This window comes from Seriola lalandi, unplaced genomic scaffold (assembly GCF_002814215.2).
Source record: "Seriola lalandi dorsalis isolate HSWRI2012SDOR001 ecotype SW California unplaced genomic scaffold, Sedor1 jcf7180002054948, whole genome shotgun sequence".
NCBI classification, from domain to species: Eukaryota; Metazoa; Chordata; class Actinopteri; order Carangiformes; family Carangidae; genus Seriola; species Seriola lalandi.
The window spans coordinates 528,924-550,123 of record NW_019525499.1 but is presented as its reverse complement, the minus strand read 5'-3'; the positions used below and the strand labels follow the sequence as shown (position 1 = coordinate 550,123).

At 42.9% G+C, this 21,200-nt stretch overlaps 1 protein-coding gene across 3 annotated transcripts in view; it reads right to left on the bottom strand.

Moving 5' to 3' along the window:
• Positions 1-197: 197 nt before the first annotated feature.
• The window catches only part of cep170aa (centrosomal protein 170Aa), a 40,687-nt gene continuing 19,684 nt past the window's right edge, over positions 198-21,200 (bottom strand). The window contains exons 9-23 of one of the 3 annotated variants that reach the window (XM_087170465.1): positions 18,152-18,325; positions 17,448-17,753; positions 12,412-12,780; positions 11,789-12,078; positions 10,213-10,305; positions 9,234-9,351; positions 7,453-9,039; positions 7,108-7,158; positions 5,809-6,082; positions 5,391-5,622; positions 4,834-5,001; positions 4,625-4,713; positions 4,390-4,483; positions 4,230-4,281; positions 198-3,540 (exon numbers count right to left, since the gene is read on the bottom strand). In XM_087170465.1, the coding sequence (XP_087026591.1) occupies positions 3,209-3,540; positions 4,230-4,281; positions 4,390-4,483; positions 4,625-4,713; positions 4,834-5,001; positions 5,391-5,622; positions 5,809-6,082; positions 7,108-7,158; positions 7,453-9,039; positions 9,234-9,351; positions 10,213-10,305; positions 11,789-12,078; positions 12,412-12,780; positions 17,448-17,753; positions 18,152-18,325 (4,229 nt within the window). In that variant the 3' untranslated portion in view covers positions 198-3,208. The remainder of the gene's footprint in view (positions 3,541-4,229; positions 4,282-4,389; positions 4,484-4,624; positions 4,714-4,833; positions 5,002-5,390; positions 5,623-5,808; positions 6,083-7,107; positions 7,159-7,452; positions 9,040-9,233; positions 9,352-10,212; positions 10,306-11,788; positions 12,079-12,411; positions 12,781-17,447; positions 17,754-18,151; positions 18,326-21,200) is intronic. The other 2 variants (XM_023394380.2, XM_023394382.2) reach the window with 2 other exon arrangements.

Genomic DNA, 21,200 nt, shown 5'->3' with positions numbered 1-21,200 from the left:
TTTAAAAATATGAAGATAAGTTGGTATCTAATGTGTTATTTATTGTTTTTACTGTTGGGATTTCAAGCACTGATGCTCTCTTTCCCTCGGTGCCTTTTGTGAGCATGTTAGTGAAAGACAGATCAGATACTTTCTCATCCAATTCCGTCATCTAGCCAAGGTTTCAGTGCCCAGTTAAATGAAAACGGAGAAACAAGTGAATGGCTCTGTTTTATTAACAGTAAGAAACAATGCAGATAGTTGAACAAATATAAAATACATGAAACATCCACAAAATATTAAAACAAAAATAAATAAAATGGTGTTTTTTTTTCTTTACAAAAATGACACTAATCAGATGACAAATGTAGAATTTAAAAAATAAACATGTACCTAGCATTCACAGTCCCCTAATTTCATTGTTTTTTTTCCATTTGTTTTTTTGTTTCTTTTTTTTGATAAAATGGGGGGAAAAAAACAAACAAGTAACACGATTAGAGGCTTCGTTTGCACAGACAGAATAGTTCCAGAGAGGCAAGGCAGTCACTTCTGATATCAGGCATAGAGATATCATTCTTTGTCAAACCATTTGACATTTGCAGCCTTTCACTGCTTCTTCACTACTTCTGTATGAAAAAAACACCACAATCTGATGTGCAAAATCATTTTTTAGACAACTAACATCTTTTTTGTTCTTTTAATCAATGCCCTTCTATTGTCAAAATGGGCACTTGGAGGCATTGAAAGATAATGTACAGTACAGTATAGAGAGAAGGAAGTGAACTTGTATACTGGTACCTAAATTCACTATTGTGAGAATATCTAAGTACTAATACACTGCCTTTAAGTCATCTTACTCTAGAACACAGACTATAAGGTGAAGAGAGATTCAGAAAATGGTTAGTTCCCATAAAGTAACTTGAAAAGCAGCAAAGTCAATGAGAAAGAGGTTAACTATACTGTCTGTCTGCAGCTCTACAGGATCAGGACGCTGGAACTTCCCCTGTTGCACCTTCTGTATATACACTGATATGAAGCTGTAGTACAAGCGAAATCCACAGAGCAAGATGTGATCATTTCTACTCACTGACGTTCCTCAAAGAAAACATGTTGAACTACAAAAGGCCTCTTTGTTAGTCGCCCATGTTCTTTTTGACAAGACATTAATTGAACTAGATCCAGCAGCTTTCCCAATGTTCAGGTTTTGTGTGTACATGAGCTCAATCTGTTTAGTGACAGATAAAGAAAATGAAATTTATTGTGAGGTGACCTAAATCATTAAAAAGAAAAGGTCTGTTGCATCTACAATACCAGTATCTAAATATTATAAAATATTTAGTTTACACACTTATTTTCTTTGCTCATCAGTACAGTGCATCAGTTTAAAAAGAAGTCACGTTGCCTGCGACTGAAGAAAGTAGAAAAAAGCCAATTAGAAATCATAGGACACTTGAGTGGATTTACTATAGCAAAAGACTAAGAGCACTGATTTTGACAGCTCATGTCACATGGGTCAAAGAAAGGTATGGCAGCAATGATTAAACTAGTGTCTCAATATAATAAATACGCTTTTTGCATCTTTGATTTGTTGACAGAAAAAAGGGTCTTGACATTCAGAGAAAGGAAGTTTGCTTCCATCTAAAACGTACAGTATGAACTGCTGCTATATCAGCTTTTGCACAACAGATGAATTTCAAGATGGCTCTACTGTTTGAAAATGACAATATAAAGAAAATGGTTTACTTTGGTAAGTGATTACTTTGACTGAAAATGATCATTGGTTTCCCAAAGGCTGTTACTATTGTGTGTAAACTACCATTCAGTATTAGTAATATCAACACAGACACCAACTGGCAGGTAGAAAGCTCTCAGCTCCGTCCTGTACATGCTACTGAAGTGACAAACTTGGTGTAACATTTTTTCCAAGTTCTGGGAGGGGGAGGAAGGGAAGGGAAGAGTAACAGATAATAGGTGAAGGAAAGGTAGGTGAGCACAGAGATGGGGAGGCACTACAAATCTTTTTTAACAGAGTCAGTTGGAGAGATGGTTCAATGGACGGACAGTTAGAGTTATGAAATATATAAAACTTCTGCTTGATTTGTGAACTGTTTCAGGCATAAAGCATGTCTGTTTATGACTGTGTAGTTTGTCAAGGTGGTTACTTAAGGCTGCTGAAATATTCTTTGTACTGAACAAGAGCTAATAAATTATTGCAGTGGTGCATTTCATCATAGTGTAAATAGAACATCTTTTGCAAGTGTTATTTTACAATGCATTCTGTTTTATCTGAAATTACTGTATTAAAGTCTTAAAAGTTGTCTTGTATATTATTTGAAGGGACAAGGGTTACACTGCTACTATCGCGGATGTGTTTTAAGGCATGTCCTTAGTGTAGGTAGGGTCCTGACACGTGGAGAAGGCAAGAGGAGAAGACTGGAGGAAGAGTGGAGACTGTACAGCCACAGAGATCTGTCCACTGAGAGAGCAGCCAGGTAGCATTTAGTCCATCTGGAAGTCAGGCTGGCCAGTCAGCATGAATAGTTTAAAGGACTGGTGTGTAGGATTTATAGGGATCTATAGGCAGAAATGGAATATAATACTTACAGTTATGTTTTCATAAGCGTATAATCACCTGAAACTAAGAATTGCATTTTCATTAGCTTTGAATGAGCCTTTCATATCTACATGAGAGAGTGAGTCCACTTCCACAGAGCCCACCTTTTAGCACTGTCATGTTTTTACAGTAGCCCAGAGCGGACAAACCAAACACTGGCTCTGGAGAGGGCCTTCGTGTTTTTACGTTACCTGAAGGCCACCGTAGGTTCTCCTACAGGCTTGGACAGGGTGGGGTGAGGAGAGGGGTATTCACTTGGTTGCAATCTGCAACCTCACCGCTAGATGCCACTGAATCCTACACACTGGACCTTTAAGGTTGAAAAGCTCATAAGACGTGTATCCAAATCATTCATGGGTCAATTTCCATTCAAGGGTATATCCATGATGCATCAGCTGGGGTTCAGCCAGTGAGTCTAAAGTTGAAGCACTTCATTTCCGGCCATGTCTGGTAATGCTTTTGCTAAATTATCTTCCTAAAGTGGTATAGTCAGCTAATCAGTTTAAATGTTTCTATACTTGCCCCCTTGTTGTCAATGCTGATTACCAGCCACCTGCACTCCAATCCAGACTCATATTTATTCACATAGCCTTGATTTCAGGGAAACTTCTACGCTCACTTCTGTGCAATGGCCTCCTCTCCGCTCGGCCGCATGCGGTTGAAGGGCAGTACTCCGACTCCTGTTAACCCCAGACCCACACTGGGGTCTCGTGCAGTTTCCTCTGTGCTGGCAGAGGAAGCCTGGACCCTGGTGGAGGGTGTGGATCCTCCAGGACCGGGAAGGATCTCTGGCAGCGAGTCTTTGGCTGGCGGTACAGATCCAGGGCTGGTGGCAGAGGGGGAAGTTGTTTTTGTGGCTTGGGGCTTGGCGGGGGTGGTGGGGCTGGTCAGGCCGAGGCTGGCCAGGGCATCCAGAGTGCCATCTGGGTCTACCATGACATTGATCACTGAGACAGAGAGAGGAAGATAATCAGTGTCTGGAAGGCTTTGTGTAAAAGTCAATGTACACTTACTGCTACAATAAACTTTGCATTACTGTCTTGGATTGTATTAAAGGCCTAAACTTATTTTGTACTCTGTTTTTTTACTGAGTGATGGCGTCCTATATGACCAACTATTTTCTACCAATTTTGAATATTTCACATGACAGATTTCTGTATTATTTTTTTTTCTCTATGCTCTTCTTAATGGTTTGAAGTGAAAAAGTTGATCCCATGCTTTTCTGTGCACCATTTAGGATTTAGCAACATTTTAATCAGAAGCTGACAATTTCTGGATTGTTTGGTCTCTGTCATTCAGATCTGTTAAAACTACACCCACCCAATACTGATGAAGCAGATTAACTGGGTTTTTGAGTGTTAAATGGTCGACAAGAAGTTTAAGATGTTTTTTTTATTTTACTTTGCTATTGCCGCTTGTTTAGTCATAAACATTCAATGTTACAGAAAAATACTTCAGATTTGAAGTCCAGTGTTCAGGGCTTTAACAAAAGGATGTTTCATATAATACATTCCTCTCTCATACATCTCACTCAGCCATAATTTTTGTCACTACTTTTGTTGCTTTCCCTCTTTAATATTCCTCATTCCTCACATTTGTCATTAAGTTAGACGTGTACATGTGCCTTTTACTTTACCTTGAAGCTGCTTCTCAACTCTCTTCAGTTCGAGCAGAATTGAGGAAATCTCCTGTATGATGTGTAATGATGAGGAAAAATAACAACAAAACTGTTAGCTTACGATATCGCTGTACTTTTCTTGTCATCAAATATTGTTCATACCGACAGATTTCTGCACCTTGTTGGAGGTTTTCAGAAGTGGTATGTCACTTTCCGATCGCAGTTTATTCTCAATTTCATCCCAGTTCCTGTCCTTATCCTTAAACAAAATCCTGAGGAAAAGCAACACACAACAGGACGTGGTTAATCACACAGGCTTTTTGCTACACAAACCAACACAATGGCTCACTCAGGGATAGATGCTACACTGTTACATACTCACAGAAGGTTATAATATCACAAAGTGCAATTACCTGATTTTTCCTGCGGTTTTGTCGACAGAATGTCTGATCTTAGAGGACAGTTGAGAAACTGAGTTGAGCAGCAGGCTGTCCAACACCGCCTGAGTACACGGAGGAAAATAAATTAAGTGTGACATGTGAAAACCTAAAAGGTGAATTTTTTTGTGAAAGCCTCCATGTTGGTATAGTTTTGATGTCATGCTCTTTGTGTTGCCTCTCACCTCCTCTCGGTTCCAGGTGCGTCTCCTCAGAGCTCGGGGCTCCAGACTGTCAGGAGCACGGGGGCGGAGCTCCACCGGCTTACCGTTGATCTCTGGTGCCTTATTGGTTGAAATCACAGGCGGGATCTTTCTGAAGTTGAGGCTCTCATCAAACACCCGATCCACCAACTGGGAGAAGATGGGGAGAGATGTAGAAGAGAGAGAGGAGGGAAATAAATTCAAATTCAAAAACTTAAGGAAATTTCTTTCCAGTGTTATTCTAGCTATGTATAATAAAGTTCAGTAAACATCTGTGAGAAATGAAGAATTAGCAAATATGCCTGATTTTAATTCTATAATGCCAAAATTGATTAAAAAAAAAGAAGAAAAAAGAATGAACAAATAAAGGAATGAAAGTGGAGCAGAAGGGAGTGTAGTAAATGAATACCTCTCACAGCAGATGAAAGCTACAAAGCAACAGAGGCAAGGCAGTTCAACCCAAGCAACACAGGAGGGATGGCAAAGGCGCAATGGAAGCACACACAGTAAGGTAATAATAGAAGAAGAAAAACGGGCACCTTTCTCATGCTCTCCTGTATGTCCGGCTGCGTGGAACGTGCAGGGCCTACCTCTTCCCGGGTGTCGATAGCTGATCCCGGAGTGGTGGCGGCAGTGCTGACGGTGGTGCTGGGTGCTGTGCCAGAGGAGCTGACGGAGTCGATCTCGCCGGCCACATCGTGGATCTCACGGGCCAAGATAGCCAAGTCCTTAGCCAGGTCCTGGCTGATCCTGCGCACACAGGGGAATAACCTGTTAACCATCAGACAGGGTTCTTTAGGAGTCAGGGTAGACATCTTTAGGAACACAACCTGCATACACAATAACCTGTAATCACATGCAGTTAAGCCATTCAGGATGGCTCTTATTAAACATTATAACATCATACTAAAACTTTAAATAGAATCATGAAAAATTTAATTCAGCACAGATCAATACCTGGCTATCTCCTCGCTGTGTGCTGTCCAGTCCCTGATGTACTCCTCTTGCTCTTTCATACGATGTTTGATCCCCACTCCACCCGGGCCCGTCAACGCGGCAGAGCCTGGGCTCGCGGTGGTGCTGAGCCTTGAGCTGCGGTGTGGGACGAGGTGATGAGGGCGCACATGGGAGCGTCCTCCATGCTTCGGAGAATTCCGGCTGGAGCCAAACTCTTCCTCTGAGGTGGAGCCATACTCTGGCGGCAGACGTCTCCATCTGCTGCTACTGGACACTGTGAGGGTAATGGCAGGAGAAGACAATCGTTTAGTCAATATTACTGGACTACATTCCATTACAACATTTGTTATTCATGAGTTAATAAATGAGCTTGTCAACATAAGAGGCTTTGTTACAAAGGCAGCCCACAGTCAATCCTGCTTTGTTCTAACAAAATTAAATACAATTGGAGCAATGAATAAAAAAGGATGGTGAGTTAAAGCATTGTATTTTATCTCAAGTTATTGTTAATGGACAAGCTGCCGGAATGTCTTGGTGATAATAAAACTACTTTGAAAACAACAGAAACAGGGGCAAAAAGAGACTACTTCATCTAAAAACTCCCCAGCCCAGGCAGCAAACAAAAGCTTCCAACAACACAAAATCTGATAGAGCCAGGACGTGTTAAGCTGCTTCATGATGAGACAACACCATGCTCTGTCACACAGGAGTAAAACAGAACCAGAAGAAGTTCAAGTGTCTTGATTAAAAATCTCCACAAGGTGGAGCATTGTTCCAAAACTGTTTGCTCATGGGTTTTGCAGTTTGAGCTCCAATGTTGTGAAATGTTTTATCAGAAATAGTGTGAGTAGAGCATTTGGGTCTTCACCACAACATTACTTGATGGAGTTTAAGAGGGAGACACGGAGTTAACACTGCAACATATGCTAGAGCTGGGTCATCGTACTTCGACTTCACTCAGTGAAATTTCTTTATATAATGTACTGGCACAACAAAATATACTTTTTAATTTACATCTGGAGAAATATTTAAAGTAGTATTAAAAAATAGTGAAAGATCCAAGTGTGTATAGTCCTTAAAAAAGGACTTTAGCTGAGAGTACATGGACTTAGTTTGCTTATCTATTGATGCATCACCTTTTCAAGTGGTGGATATCTCATTTTGGGATGAAAACTCTTCTAACATGAATAACCTGCTTTCCTTTTGGTGAGCATGCTTCTATTGCTGTGACCCAGGTCTGACACACTAACACACACACACACAAAGTCCTAAGAAGACGCTACAGTTCTGGTACAGTACCCATCATCTCTTCCTCTGCATCCCCGCCCTCAGGTTCGGGCTGAGAGCTCTCTGGACGATGAAAACCAATGCACAAGTACGTCACAACATGGTGGAGAGTTCACAGGCAAATGTTTACACACTGACACAACGATGAGGTGCAATGGTGTAGACTGAATGGTGTACTTTTGGATGTGATCCTTACACCATTCATTGTTTTCTTGCAAACGACCAATAATAATAAGTTCAAAATAAACTTAAGTAACAAACCCTGATTTAGAATTTTATTGTTCCTCTTCTCCTTGTTCCTACAACATCCAAAAACTCTGAATAAACCAGAAACCAGCATGCAGTGGATGTGCTCACCTGTGGGCGAGCAGTATCCAGATGTAGTGGTCTTTGTCTTGGTCTCATTTAGTTTGGACACACTGCTGGCCCTCATCCTGGGTGTCAGTCTGTTCTCTGTGGGTGTTGATGAGCGCAGGCCCAGACGCAGAGCGGTCTCAGCTGATAGGCGGGGTGAAGAGGTGGAGCTCCGGGTCATTGTGCACTCTGAGTCACTGCGGGCTGAGATGGAGCCCAGACGGTTTCTACGCGGCTGAGCCAGCATATCCAGCCGTGACAATCCCTTCCGACCAGATGGGGGCCTAGAGGTGGAGCTGGTGGTGGACACCTCAGAAGCTACAGACACCCTGTCAGCATCAGCGAGGTCCGTGTCAGATGTGTCTCCCAGCCGGGCGCGGCGAAGAAGGGAGGCTCTTGTTGGCCGTGGCTGAGGCAGTGACGCCTGCTTGCTCAGGGAGGCGGCTGTGGCTGCCTGGAGAGTGCGGCTGGTTTTGGAGGAACCACTGGTGGAGTTCTTAGCAGACCTGCTGTCGAGTTTGGAATGGAGGGCATCATCTAAGCTGCGTCCATGTGCCGAGTGCCCCAACGGTCCAGAGTAGGTCTCCTGGTCTGAGGAGAGGATGTCAGAGATGGGGAAGGAAGAAGTCTGGTCATCATCAGTGAGATCCAGTGAAGGCTGGCGTGCTCTGGAGGAGGCAGAGGACGGCTGAACAGAGCGGCGTGCATCAGTCCGGCTTGTCGCATCTGCAGTTCTTGTTTTAGTCTTTCTCTCCAAACGCTCACGGGCGCTTGCATTCGTGACGCTGGTCTTGGAAGCTGTGCTCATGTTGCTCTTCTCCCGGTGCATGCTGCTGAGGGAACGTCGTTTTTGTACACCACCAGGTGCGGCTTTCCTGTCTGCCTCTCCGGCCACATGACTAGCTGTGCTGGCCGTGTCCACATCTGACTCAGGTGAGATGGAGTCAGTCCGAAGGGGGAAGCCAGAACCTGAACCCTGAGTGGTGATGCCAGTTTTACTGATTTTCTGGTCTAGTTTGTTTTCATCTCTTAGTTTGGCCTCCAGGAATGCCATGACAGCTTCAGTGTCTTTCAGGAGCGTAGCAGTATCCATGCTGCCCACAGAGTCACTGCGTTCGCGCCCACTGCCGCCTCTGTTGATGCGTGGGATGAGCTCTGCGGGGACATTAGCGCTGGGTTTCTCAATAGTGAAGCTGCCCTGGCGCACTAGAGGCTTCCCAGACTTCTCTCCTGCTTCAACTACTCCTCCTCCTCCTCCTCCTTTCCTCTCCTCTGACCTCTTCCTTCGCTCACTGCTGCCAGAGGTCCGGAGAGGAGCCTTGGATGGAGAGGAAGTGGAGCTTTGTTTCCGTTTACTGGTCATCTCACTACCCTCCATGGGAGTTGGGGACTCCCCGTCTCCCTTGTTCTCTTTTTCCTGTGGCTCAGTGTCTTGCTTCTCACCAATCTCAGACCTCAGAGCTTTGGTGCTGGATTTAGCCCGGGGGTCATCCGCAGGGAGCTGGGGGAGGGTCCTTCGCTTACGGTCTGTCAGACTGGAGGAGGATTCACCTCTGCTGAGGGATGCACCAGACTCAAAGGCATCAGCTCCTAGAGAACAAAGGATAAACTCACTTAACTGAGATTTAAGATTTTTTTTTTTTTTTAATACACGATTTACAAACTGTAAATGTTTTTAAGTTGGGGAGATTTTTTTAAGGGAAAATCTATCTGAAAACTGAATTAAATCAGGCTTAACTTTTAATTAAACCTTTTCATTCTCTGAGAGTCAAGTGACAATGTACCTCTCTCTTTGTGCAGGAAAGTGGCTGTCTCTGCTCCCGATCCCTCTGGGTCTGTCCTGGTGTGATTGGCAGCTAGACTGGCCCACTGAGAGACCCAGCTCGAGTCACCAGGAAGTGCCTGTGAGGACACAGGAGGGAGGTGAGGGGTGAGGTGACAAGAGAGAAGACAACAGGAGTGAGAAAGCTGGAAAAGAGAGCAGCTAAGTAAATCAGTGGTTGCACAAAGTGGCATTAAGACTTCATCTGAAATGCAATGATGATGGAAATTATTTAGTTTGTGGGAATGAAGGGTCGTGGTATGAAGACTTCTGAAGATTTCTGTATTTGTATTTTACTGGAAAATCAAAACATATCAGATTTGAGGCTGTTTGGAAGCCTCAGTCTGATGCATATATTCTACTCATAGGTAGACATTTAGACACTTTTCTAATTTCAAATAAATCACCCTCAATCATCCTACAAGAAAGTTTTAGGAAAAGCTGAACAGAGGATTGTTTTAATTGGAAAAGACATCTACCTAAATTAAAGACTGGGTAGAAGGGCTGTCAATGCTCATACACACGCTCCCTCTTATGAAATTGCCTGCAGGGCAGAGCATGTCTCTCCTCATCTGAGTGTGATCTAGGTCAGTCTCTGGGAGGACTAGCCTACTCCCATTAGCAGGCTCGGGGAGTAGAGTGGTCAAGCCATGGGAGTGACTGTGACTCACATTATGAACCTCAGCCATGAATCTTCAGTCCACTTCTTATACACTGTTATACTACACTGGACTGAAAGTGATAATGACATTTTTTTACAATGGGATTTATTTAATCCAAACAAAATTCACAGACAATGAGTCATCTTGGGTAACATTAGTATTGTAGTGATGGACACTGGTGTATAGGTGAGCATATAACAGGCAGAGAAACGCAGATAGAAGAAGAGAGACAAGGGAGAAGAAACTGGACTAAGAAGCTGTTAAAGCGCAGTTTTCTACCTCTTTCCCTGTCTCTCCTGTCTCCTTTCCTTTTCCTTCTCCTTTCAGGTCTGACAGAGCTGAGGAATCTTGGTTCTGCTGAACACCAAACACCTACAAACATTTGAAAAAGCAAGAAGGAACAAAAACTGAAAATGTGGCAAAAGATGGACATTTTGCCGAAGTATAATGCATGCATATGTATGTATGTAGTATCCAATTAGCCTTTATTATGTATGCACCCAAAACATGTAAATACTGTAGCACACTTTGTAATGAAAATGAATTACCCTTGTGATAGGTAAACACTGTGATAATATTATTCTACAGTCCTCTTGATGAACAAAAGTGAACTGAACAGCCAGAAAGAGATGCTGTAGAATTAAAGCACCGATCTGCACTTGATAGTTGAGTACCATAGCAACACACTCTCTCTCACACACACACACACACACACACACACGCACACAGACAAACACGCGCACACACAGACACACAGACACACACACACACACAATTACAAAAGGGAGAGTGAATGAGAGCGGACATACTGTGAGCAGTGTGCCAATTAGTGTGTCACCTAATTACAGGAATTAGCATAACAACACTTCCAGTTTTGAAAGTAATGCATCCAGACTAACACTGCCTAGAAATACACCCCACTAATTATATCACTGCTGCTCCTAAGATAACACCTGTATACAACACATTAAGGGATATGTGCCACTGTGAGACACCATTTAGTAAACTTTAAATTATGGCTGTGTAATAACCTTTACTGGCAAAAACTTCCCTTCCTAAAAAATTAGTAGATTCTAGCCCCAGTTTCCAAATCTGTTAGGTGGCAAATAAAAGGCCAAGTGGACATGTGTCTAGAATGGTTTTGCAATCTTTGCTTTTGTTGTATCTATTTAGAGAAAGTTTTTTTCATTCCTATTTTACATGGTCTAGAGAAGTGTTCATTAAATCTCAGCCTCAAACTAACATTAAACCATCTCTCTCTCAGTGTTGCTTTGCCCGTTTCAGACATGTTTTCTGTGACCATGAAAGAGCACTGTGCTACAGGACAGGGGTGGCAGTAGGAAACTGATGGTGGTTTTTCAGCCTGCCTGGAGCGTTCGTTTAATAAAACAGGACAGTGCTTGATGGAGTGAGTCTCTCCGGGCTATTACAGAAGCATTAGGTTAACCAATGGGACAGAGAGGATGGAGTGGTGGTCAAGTAAGGCAATGGAGAAACGATAGCTTTGTTTTAGTGGAAACAAAAAAAAACTGTCTCAAAGGACTTGCTAACCCTAAAAGTGCCAACGAAGCAGGTAATAAAGAGACTATTAACCTTGCTCTGGTCTGTTTGTGTTCGGTCAAACTCATTGCTTTAGAGAGCACTGTAACAATGCCCTCTTTGTAGCACAACATGCAAAAAAGAGAAAATCTCTCCGTCTCTCAGCTGTAGTAGATTTCCAGTCTTTCAATAGCTGTGGTATGATTCCAGATACATCTCATAACGCTGGAATTAAGACGTTGCAGTCAAGACTATGTGTTGCAGCTGAGGTAGAAAGAGAGAAATGATCCTGTTTGGTCTCTCTGATCATCCCTACCTTGTCTATCATGCGCCTGGCCTCCTCTTCCTCTGGGTTCCTGTTCTCCAGTTCGATAGTGTAAGTCCCCTTATCGCTATGGTCATCCTCTGCCTCTCCTCCTGCAGCCCCTGCTCCTCTCCCCACAACCGAGGCGTCCTCGCTGGGGCTGGTGGGGCTACCGGTCGCCAGCCCGGTACTGGCTGAGCTCCGACCGATACTCGGGTCCTCTGACCTCTGCTTGAGCAGCACGCGAGCAGCCGTAGGGGCACCCACAGTCACTGTAGCCGGTATTGGAGCTGGGGCTTTACCTAATAGGAACAAATACAAAGCAGAAATACATCAGTTAGAAAAACATAACATGCTTTCACAGAGGACCACGACACAGAAACAACATGTAGTAATTATTGGGTATTAAGTGTCCAAGGTCATAGCTGTTACTGTGTGTAACAGCACTAGTGGTGAATGAATGACAACAGCTCCTGATTAACTGGTTTAATGTTCCTGAAACCTTTGTCACTTAATGAGGTTCTTAATAACTGTAGTTCTCAGAATATTTCAAATGCATATCTTCTTACTTTGAACCTTTGCTTCAGAAAACACACACATAGAAGAGAGTCAAAGAATATTTAAAGATTTATTACCTGAATCTGAGGCTGTAGTAGCAGAGGTGGAAATGCTGAACACCTTGGGGTGAGATGGGGGCTGAGGACACAGTCCCTCTCCACCAGCTCCTCCCCCCAGCAACGGTGCAGTCTGGGAAAATGAATATGACCGGCGCTTGCGAGGGTTTTCCTCGTCGTAGAACTCAATCATGAAGGCAGTGCGGGTGCCGGTTGTTCGGGTCCCGCTCACTGTTACGTTCCCACCTCCTGCTCCTCCTGCTCCTCCTCCCACTCCCACGTGGCCGTGTGCTGCTTTTAGACGTTCCTCGAGGGCATGGCGGCGGTTGGCAAATCGCAGGCCTAATCCGTTCTCGGAGTCACTCTGGGTGCCATCCTCATGCTTGCTGCCTATCAGGGAACAAAAAGAATAAATGGCAGATAAGTTTCGATCATGGATATTTTTTCAACAAAGGGCTTATGTTCTAATGGCTCATATTACTCTTCATAATTTACAACAATAAAATGGATGTTTGTTTACCTGGATTAGTTTTACAGTAATATTAACAACAGCTCTCACTCTGTAACTATATAGAAAACCTTCAACATTCTTAAATCCATATCATAACAAGTGTACACAACAGAAACATAGCAACAGACACATGACACAGACATGCAGCAGAATTGCACAGTACAAAAATGTGTGTGTACCTAAATTAAGCAACCAAGAAGAAGAAGAAGAAGAAGCAGAAGAAGAAGACAAAAGTCTCATACAGCACAGAACCACACCTTCCTGAGAGCACATCCATTGTGGAGACTGCAACAAGAAACAAATGTTTGCTAACTATTACAGCTGAAATGATCTATAAACCTTCAGCTGGATCGAATCTTTCCGCTGTTAAAACTGACCCTGAATTTGACCCTTAATGAACGCCTGCGTTACCTACCACATAACTGCTATTTTTACATTTTGATCAGTCTGGGTCGCATCAGCATGTCCTCTCAGTGTTGTGCGATGGCAGACAGTGTGCCACACTAATCCAGACATGCCACCCACACGGTTACTGGCCCTGCCTACTTCACTGACAGTGAGAGAGAGTGATGAGGGGGAGGGGAGGAGGAGAACATGCAGGGGGAAGTAGAGAAGGAGACTGGATGTGAGTATGTGTGTGTGTGGGGGGGGGCTTCAGGGATAGAGAAGGAGGAGGGGAGGTGAAAGGAGAAAGGAGAAAGAAAAAAGGCAGGGTAACAGGGAAGGAGGCTATGGGGGTGCAAGAAAGGAGGAGGGCGGACAGGAAAGGAGAGAAAGTAGATTAAAGGGGGGAAAGAAAAGGGCAAACAGAGAATAGGGGAAATCTTAACTGCAGGACACTCAGGATGTAGTGTGTTGTATGTAATGTAGAGTCGACAGCCATCACACAATCAGCCTGTCAGTTAGCGAGCCAACGGTTAACCAGTCACAGTATCAGTGAGAGGAAGGGGTGGAGCACCACATGAATTCTGTTGTGGATGACCATCAGAAAACACTTCCACTTCACACATCACTTTCAGAAACCACTGCACAGCCTCTGATCCTGGCAAGTTCATACAGTATATCATTTATCTCATTCCTCCTCCACAATATTTCATGCTCAAAAAGAAACAACAGTGCGACTACAGCGTCTACATCTGTCCCAGTTCACGAGCAGAACAATTAAATCACCAGTAGTGGTTCAAGACTTTTCACCATAGCCACAATGTGCAAGAGATAAATAAAGTGCTAGAAGTAGAGAAAAGAGGACATAGGGCTCCCATGGCTGAGTGGACCATAGCGGCTTGCCTGGGGATTATGAATCAGCCTGATGCTCTGATGTCATTTCACTTTTGTGTAAAATCATACAACAGTGGGCAATTGTTGCACATTTGAAAATGAGAACAGCGACTGACAAGGTGCAAAACTGGTCCAATTCAGAGAGAAGCAAAGGTCTCAGTTCATTACATTATTACTATAAATATAGATAGTAAGTCTGTCTGTGTATTTAAAGGGAGTCTCCAGTAAATTCACACAATGCGCAGTTTAATTGTCATAGTTAGTGCTCAGCCCGTAGAAACAGTTGGATAATGTCTTCTGCGGCTCAAGAGGAGCTGGGAAAGACTGAGAAAATAAACCTGATGTCATAGTGATGTCACAAGGGGTTATCTCTGTTTGGGTTTCAAAACTTTGAATTTACATCAAATAGCCTACGTTAGAAATGGAGGGTATCGAGTTTCATACAGGAAGATGACAGGAAGACTCCAATGAGAGACAATATGCATTATGGGAATTGTTAGATCCAATCATTTTGGAGTCCTCCAACTTTTTTGAAGAACAATATTAAATCACTGGACAGGACTGTTTCTACACTGGAGTCTGCAGCTCATTTGTAACATTCCACCATCCACCTCCTCCTCTGTCGTTCCTGGCTTTTATCTCTGTTTGAAATTTAATAAAGCATATATTTCATTAAAAAGAAGAAAAGGAGAGCATAGAAGGAATGAGAAAGGAAAGCAGCAGTGCGTTACAGTGGCCTGAGCAGATCCGCAGATAAGAGGACAGAAAGAGGCAGGTCTTTCATGCTGTGTGCCCCAGACAAAGAAGCTGTTGGCAGGGCCAGAGGAGAACAGAGGTGTCTGTGAGAGTCCAGTGCTCTGCCCTGCTCGCCCCACCATGACTCACATTGGAGCTGCCCTCTGCCTCCACTGCTGGCTGCACACGCACACACACACACATGCACACGCACATAAAACTGAGTGCCCAACACAAGGATGCACCTACACATCCACACAAACAGACAAGCAAACATGCAACCCCAAACATATTTGGAATTATGAGCATATGATACAGAACATTAGGAATACATAATATTCAAGTTCAACCTTTGTTGTCAGTTAAGCTTTTACTACTGCTGTGAGTGAATAACAATTGTACGTGAAGTGCTCATCTTTTGTCAAAATCACAGAAAATAATCTTGCAATCTCAAAACATAGCCTGTATCAGAATCACATTTTTTTTAACAAGGAAAATGCATAGATTTTTAGATGTTACAATAATACACACATTGACAAAAATATCAGACAGTGTAAAGATGTATCCCTCTACACTGCTCCTTACAGCAAGAAGAGAAGGACTCACCTTAATGCTCACAAATCAAAAGCTTCCTCAGCTGCCTCCTCAGTTTCCTCGCTGAACCTCTGCCTCTCTCTGCCTGGTACCTCTACGGCACACCCTAAGCACATCTTGCATGCTTCTTCTCACACACGCTGCACTGCTTGTCTGCAGATCAGTGCTGAGCATGTTTCAAAAGCGCACATGCACCAAACACAGACACGACGAGTTTCAGCAACACGAATCCACATGTGAGCAGCGCATGCTTCACACACGCCATCAGTCAGCACTGAAACACGTCTCTCCCACATGCCCCTGCAGCCGTCACACACACACACACGCACACACACACAAACAGATGTTCACTGCTAATTTTTGCCCTTTCTAAATATATGTCTGTATTCTCTCTTTCCCTGCCATCATTTGCATTACTGTTACTATAACAACTGTCTACCAAAAACTGCTCCCTCCTCCTTCGCCACCTCCCTCTCCACTTCCACTGCAGTCCAGGCAACAAGCCTCCCTTTCTCTGTCTCTCTCTCTCCTTCTTGCCTTCCTTTGTCCAATCACCTTTGCTGTTATTGCTGCAAATGCTGCTCTCAGCGTTACAGTGAGGTCCTCCCGCTTTCCTAGCCCAATTTTTCTCACACCTCACATGTCCGCAGCTGGCATCAATAGGCAGCTTTCCAGCCAGCTGTCCACCTGTCCTCTATCCATCCCTCTTTGTCCTGTCCCTCCCGCTTCTCCTCCTATTCTCCTCCTTACTACACCCTTCTTTTTCCCCGTCTTCCTTGGTTGTTCTTACTTTCCTGTAACCCATGTCACAACCACAGTCCATTCCTTGCTCTTTTCTGATTTCCATTTCTTCTTTTAGGGACTGAACACCAAGGGCAAGCTCATCAATTATCAATTAGCCACAGCTTCAGCTGGAAAAACTGCAGTGTCTAGCAGTCCCAGAGTCAGTCAGTCAGTTAGCAACATTCTGTCAGCCAGTTGACATGCATGCGGTACTAACACTCTCTAATGAATTAGATTCCCTGTCTTACACTCCTACCTCACAGATTTCCATTTTCATCAGCTCCTTGCCTGCTGGTCCCTCCCCCCACGCATGTCAACAGCATCATAAATTGGCCTCAATTTAATTAACTCATGACCAGCATGTAGTCCACCATAGCTTAGCTTAGCATCAAACATAAACTCCCTTTATTGGCAGCACAAAGCTGGGCATAGCCTCTCATTGTATGCGACTTTCTCACAAAAGCTCCTGGCAGCAGGAGCCAAATTACCAGTTGTCTGCTTGCAGGTAAAGAGAACAAAGAAACATAAAGAAGCACTCAATTTACAGTCATAACAATCTCAATCCTAACCCCAAGGATACATAGCAACAAGCCCACAGAGGTAAGCAGAGAAAATTTAGATGTCCACACTGACAATGCAAGAGAAAAAAAATCAAACAAAAACCCACATCTAAAGCTCTTGTAGTCGGGCTTTAACTGCCATGAAGATGAATATGCACAGAGTATGTGCTCCTCACCAGATAATATGACTATACTGTAAATGGTGAAAAAATGAAATTCAACGAGGGCTGTGCTATGCTACTCATGCTAAGCCTTGTCATTGGCTGTCAGAGCAGTAGGGGAGTAGATAGGGGTTTAAATGTTTCTGTCTGCTAGCTGCTAATCCCCTGGCTTGGTTACCACTGCCAACAACCCCTGTTCCTAACAAAGAATCTACTCAGTCTCCACATAGTTTAGGAAGAGACAAGTGGGAATTTGAGATAGTGTGTAAAATCTTGTAATATAAAGGCATAGCACAAGTATGATGATAATTCCGGCGAAGTGAAAGATAATTCAGGAGGGAGTGTTACTGAAGACTGTGAATGAGAATCTTTTGTAAGAGAAAAGAAAGAAGGGCAAAATGATCAAGAGAAATAGTGACAGAAAATAAACTCCACCTTTCAGTCGTTTGAGATGGACCGGCACGTCGCTCTTGATGCTCTTGCTGTCGTCCTCTGTCGACTCGCTGCGTACCAGAGTGGGGTCATTCTGGGCCAGCCAATCAGCCACCTTGCTCTCTGATGCCATCATAGCCGCTTGAAGTGTGCTCAAGTCCCTCCCTCCTGCGCCTCCACTTCCTGCCCCACTCTTCTTGGAGCGAGATCGGTGGTGGTCAGAAGTGAACTTTGACACATGGTCTTTAATGGTGACTTTCCCTGGAGATGTGTTGTCAAACTCTATGGTGAAGGAGGCGTGACCTTGGGCTGTGGAGCAGACGTTGCAGTTTTGTTTTGTTACAATGTCAGTCAATTCTACTAAATACAAGGTTGAGGTGAAGCCCTCCTAAAAACGTATAAAGGTGACTTCTTGGTATAATCACATTATGGAAAATTACAGCACATGGATATATTTCCAGATATGATCAAATCAGCTGATGGCTTCAGTTGCAGATTGATTGCTTCTCTGTTTGCACTAGACAAACAATGGCCTCTTCCTGTTTTGTGTTGTAAATTGCTCATTCTGCCATGGAAGAGTCTAACACATTTCTAAAAGAGGCCAACTTGATGAGATTCGACAGACACCAAAATTTTACATCCCTTTTACAACAATTTACACCACTATTGTTTACAGTGAATCATAATGAACAATAGATATGCTTCACCTGTAGTCGAGTGAGTGGCGCTGCCCTCCGTGTCCTTAGTGGGAATCTCATGGATGCCGTTATTGGCCATGTGACCCTCCTTGGTAGGGATCTCAAAGTAACTGGAATCGTGGGCGGTGGACGCATGAAGGCCGTCCTCTTTAGCTTTCTCCCCTCGACGTGACTCTTTGCTGTCTAGAGTTTGGAAAACACATGGAACTTTTTAAAAACTGCAGCAAAGTCAGCTTGACCTAGATTATTTATAACAGATCTGTATGAATAGTATGACAAGACAGTATAATATCCATAACTAAAAGTGGTATATTTTTTTATCTCTAAGCTTATGAGTAGTCATAAGAATTAGAATTAGATTAGTCCATCTTCAGTTATATAGTACTGGTGTGGATTCAATTAAAGTTTGCCACAGCTTCTATGTAGATATTGAGGGTGGAAAATACATTTATTAGTTTAATAACATAACATAACAATGTTTCAAAGCCACAGTGAGAAATCAATCCCAAGATTCATTATGAAAAGTCGGAAGTGAAAGGTCAAGCAAGGCCGCACATTGACCAATTCAATTGCGGTCTGCTATTCAGCAAGTGTGTCTCATCATTTATCAGAATTACTGTCTCCCTCTGGGGGAGGATGCTGCCCTATAATCTACAAATACCATGAACACACGCACTTATATGTTCTGTCTCTATCTCTTTTTCACTATCTCTCATATAGACATAGTCTTTCAGTATAAGATGCAGTCTGGTGGACCTACAACATGGAGCACTTATTTTCTCATCTGTTCACATTAACAAACAGAGGCTCTGTGGGATCTGAATATGATAAATGTTACTTTCAGAAATTAGAGGGGCCATCTGCTTCACGTTGGGGAGCAAATGTAGGAACATATGGCAATTGGCAATAAGAAACAACACACAGAAACTGACTCTGCAGAATATAAGTAAAATATAGTGAGTGTATTTCTCATGAGTTACATATTTACAGATTTAATATTTGAAAATATGGCTGTGCCACTTAAGGGCTCATGAGACAAAGCAAAGATTATGTTTCCCAGAAACAGAATCTCTAAATTAAATGGCTTATTTTCCAATTTAGTGTTGTCAACTAAACTGAAGTAAAAAAAAAAAAAATCTCTTTGGACTTGTCTTTGAAACAAGATCAGCGGTTGCCAGCATAAGCTGCTCTGCAAGTTTGGAAAGATTTACAACATGGATTTAAAAGGAGTGCAAATATGAGGTAGATTAGATGTGTTGAATGATGCTTAGGATGCAACAACTTCACAGAGAGAGTAATACAAATGCAAACAAGACTGACAAAAGATTCAACATTGTGTTCACACTTCTGTGCATTTCTGCTCTCCAGACACTCAGAGAGCTTTATGCATTCTAAAAATAACCTTGTTAAACATAAACACAAAAATACAGAAATTACCGTATTTCACTGTATTTGCTCCTTCGTTGAAATTATGATGAACTGATTAAACTTCCTGTATCTCACATATATAATACATGCTATCAGAGCTTCCATTGATGTCACCATAAGTCACATGGTGTTTTTCTGGGAAGCACCTAGTTATTTCTGTGAAGTTACAAGTTTCATGAATGAGTTTAATGGCAATAATGTCAATTTCAAACTAATGCAGACTGTTGCTGTTGGCTCCATAAACATGAAAAACCAAGGCTTTACAGAATCAGGTTAAGAGTCTACTACATAGAAAAATTCAAACTGACACAGAATTACAGACTCATTCTGGAACATATGGGCAAAATGGCTATAAGGGAAGTGTGACTGACTTTACATAACAGTAGCAAAACTTAAAACAATCATTTTATAACCTGTAGTGACTTCTCATTTCAAATTCTAATGTACTTGAGATCTAAAGAGAGTTAACTGACCAATATAGTTCTTAAACGTTCCACAAGTAATAAAACAAGTGCAAGGTAAGTGGATGTCACACTAACACAAAGCCCTTCACCAGCTCCATTAGCCAGAGTATATGGAATTGAGAGCAATACTTACAGAGAATTAGAGAGTGGTTAACTAATGATCGCTGCAGTGCAGAGTGAGAGAGTGGTCTGTTTGAACGATTAGTGCATGAGTGTGTGTCTGTGTGTGTGCGTTGGGAGGAAAGGGGGAGCTGGTGCAGTGGCGTAACCCAATCAGCTTGAGTGACAATACACAAGGGGGGGGTGTGGGGGGGCTCTGACAACACTGTCTATTCACTGGGAGGGAGAAAAGGACACACATTAAACTTAACTGACACACACATGCACACAACTAAAAAAACCCACAATCTCAAACAAAATCACTTTCTGTCCTAAACCTCTGCTTTTTTTTTCACTTCCCCTTTGCTGCTACAGCTGATCTTAACAGTTTATTAGAGCAGATATAGAGGGTGTGCTCACACTATTTTAAAAACATGTAGACTGATAAGAACCCCTTTTAACGCAGAGGTCCCTGTAATCTACATAAATACACAGTGCAACACCCCGTGGAGCATGCTGCTTCACATAACAAATCCAACATCACAACATTCATCCAGCACTCAGGCTAAAAGTCAATGCTACAAGAGGGCAAAATGCCTGCCACTCACCCTCTTCCATGACTGAAGTAGCCAATCCCATTCGGCTGATGTTTTTGGAAAGCTTTCAGGGATTCCAATCACTGTGCCACGCTTATACAGATTTACTCCAAAATGAGTCTTTTATAATCTCACTCTAACAGAAAAGATACTTTGCTAAACTCCACAGAAAAATCTCCATGGTAACATATAGAAAAAGTTCTTCACTGATTGTTCCAAGTACACAAAGTCTTCTTTTTTTTAGGCTGGTGAAGACGCTGCCAATGTAAGCATCCAGATGTGGCGAGAGATTTGAGGACGCTTCAGTCTGCTCCAGTGTTTGATTAACCTCCCCCCACTCCTTCTGACTACACTGGTCCACACTAAACCAGCCTGGCACAGACTGATTTTGCTTCGCTGAGCTGTTTTACTATTGGTGTATCCTCTAATCCTGTTACTTCGACTATCCACCACCAGTTAACGGGACCAGCC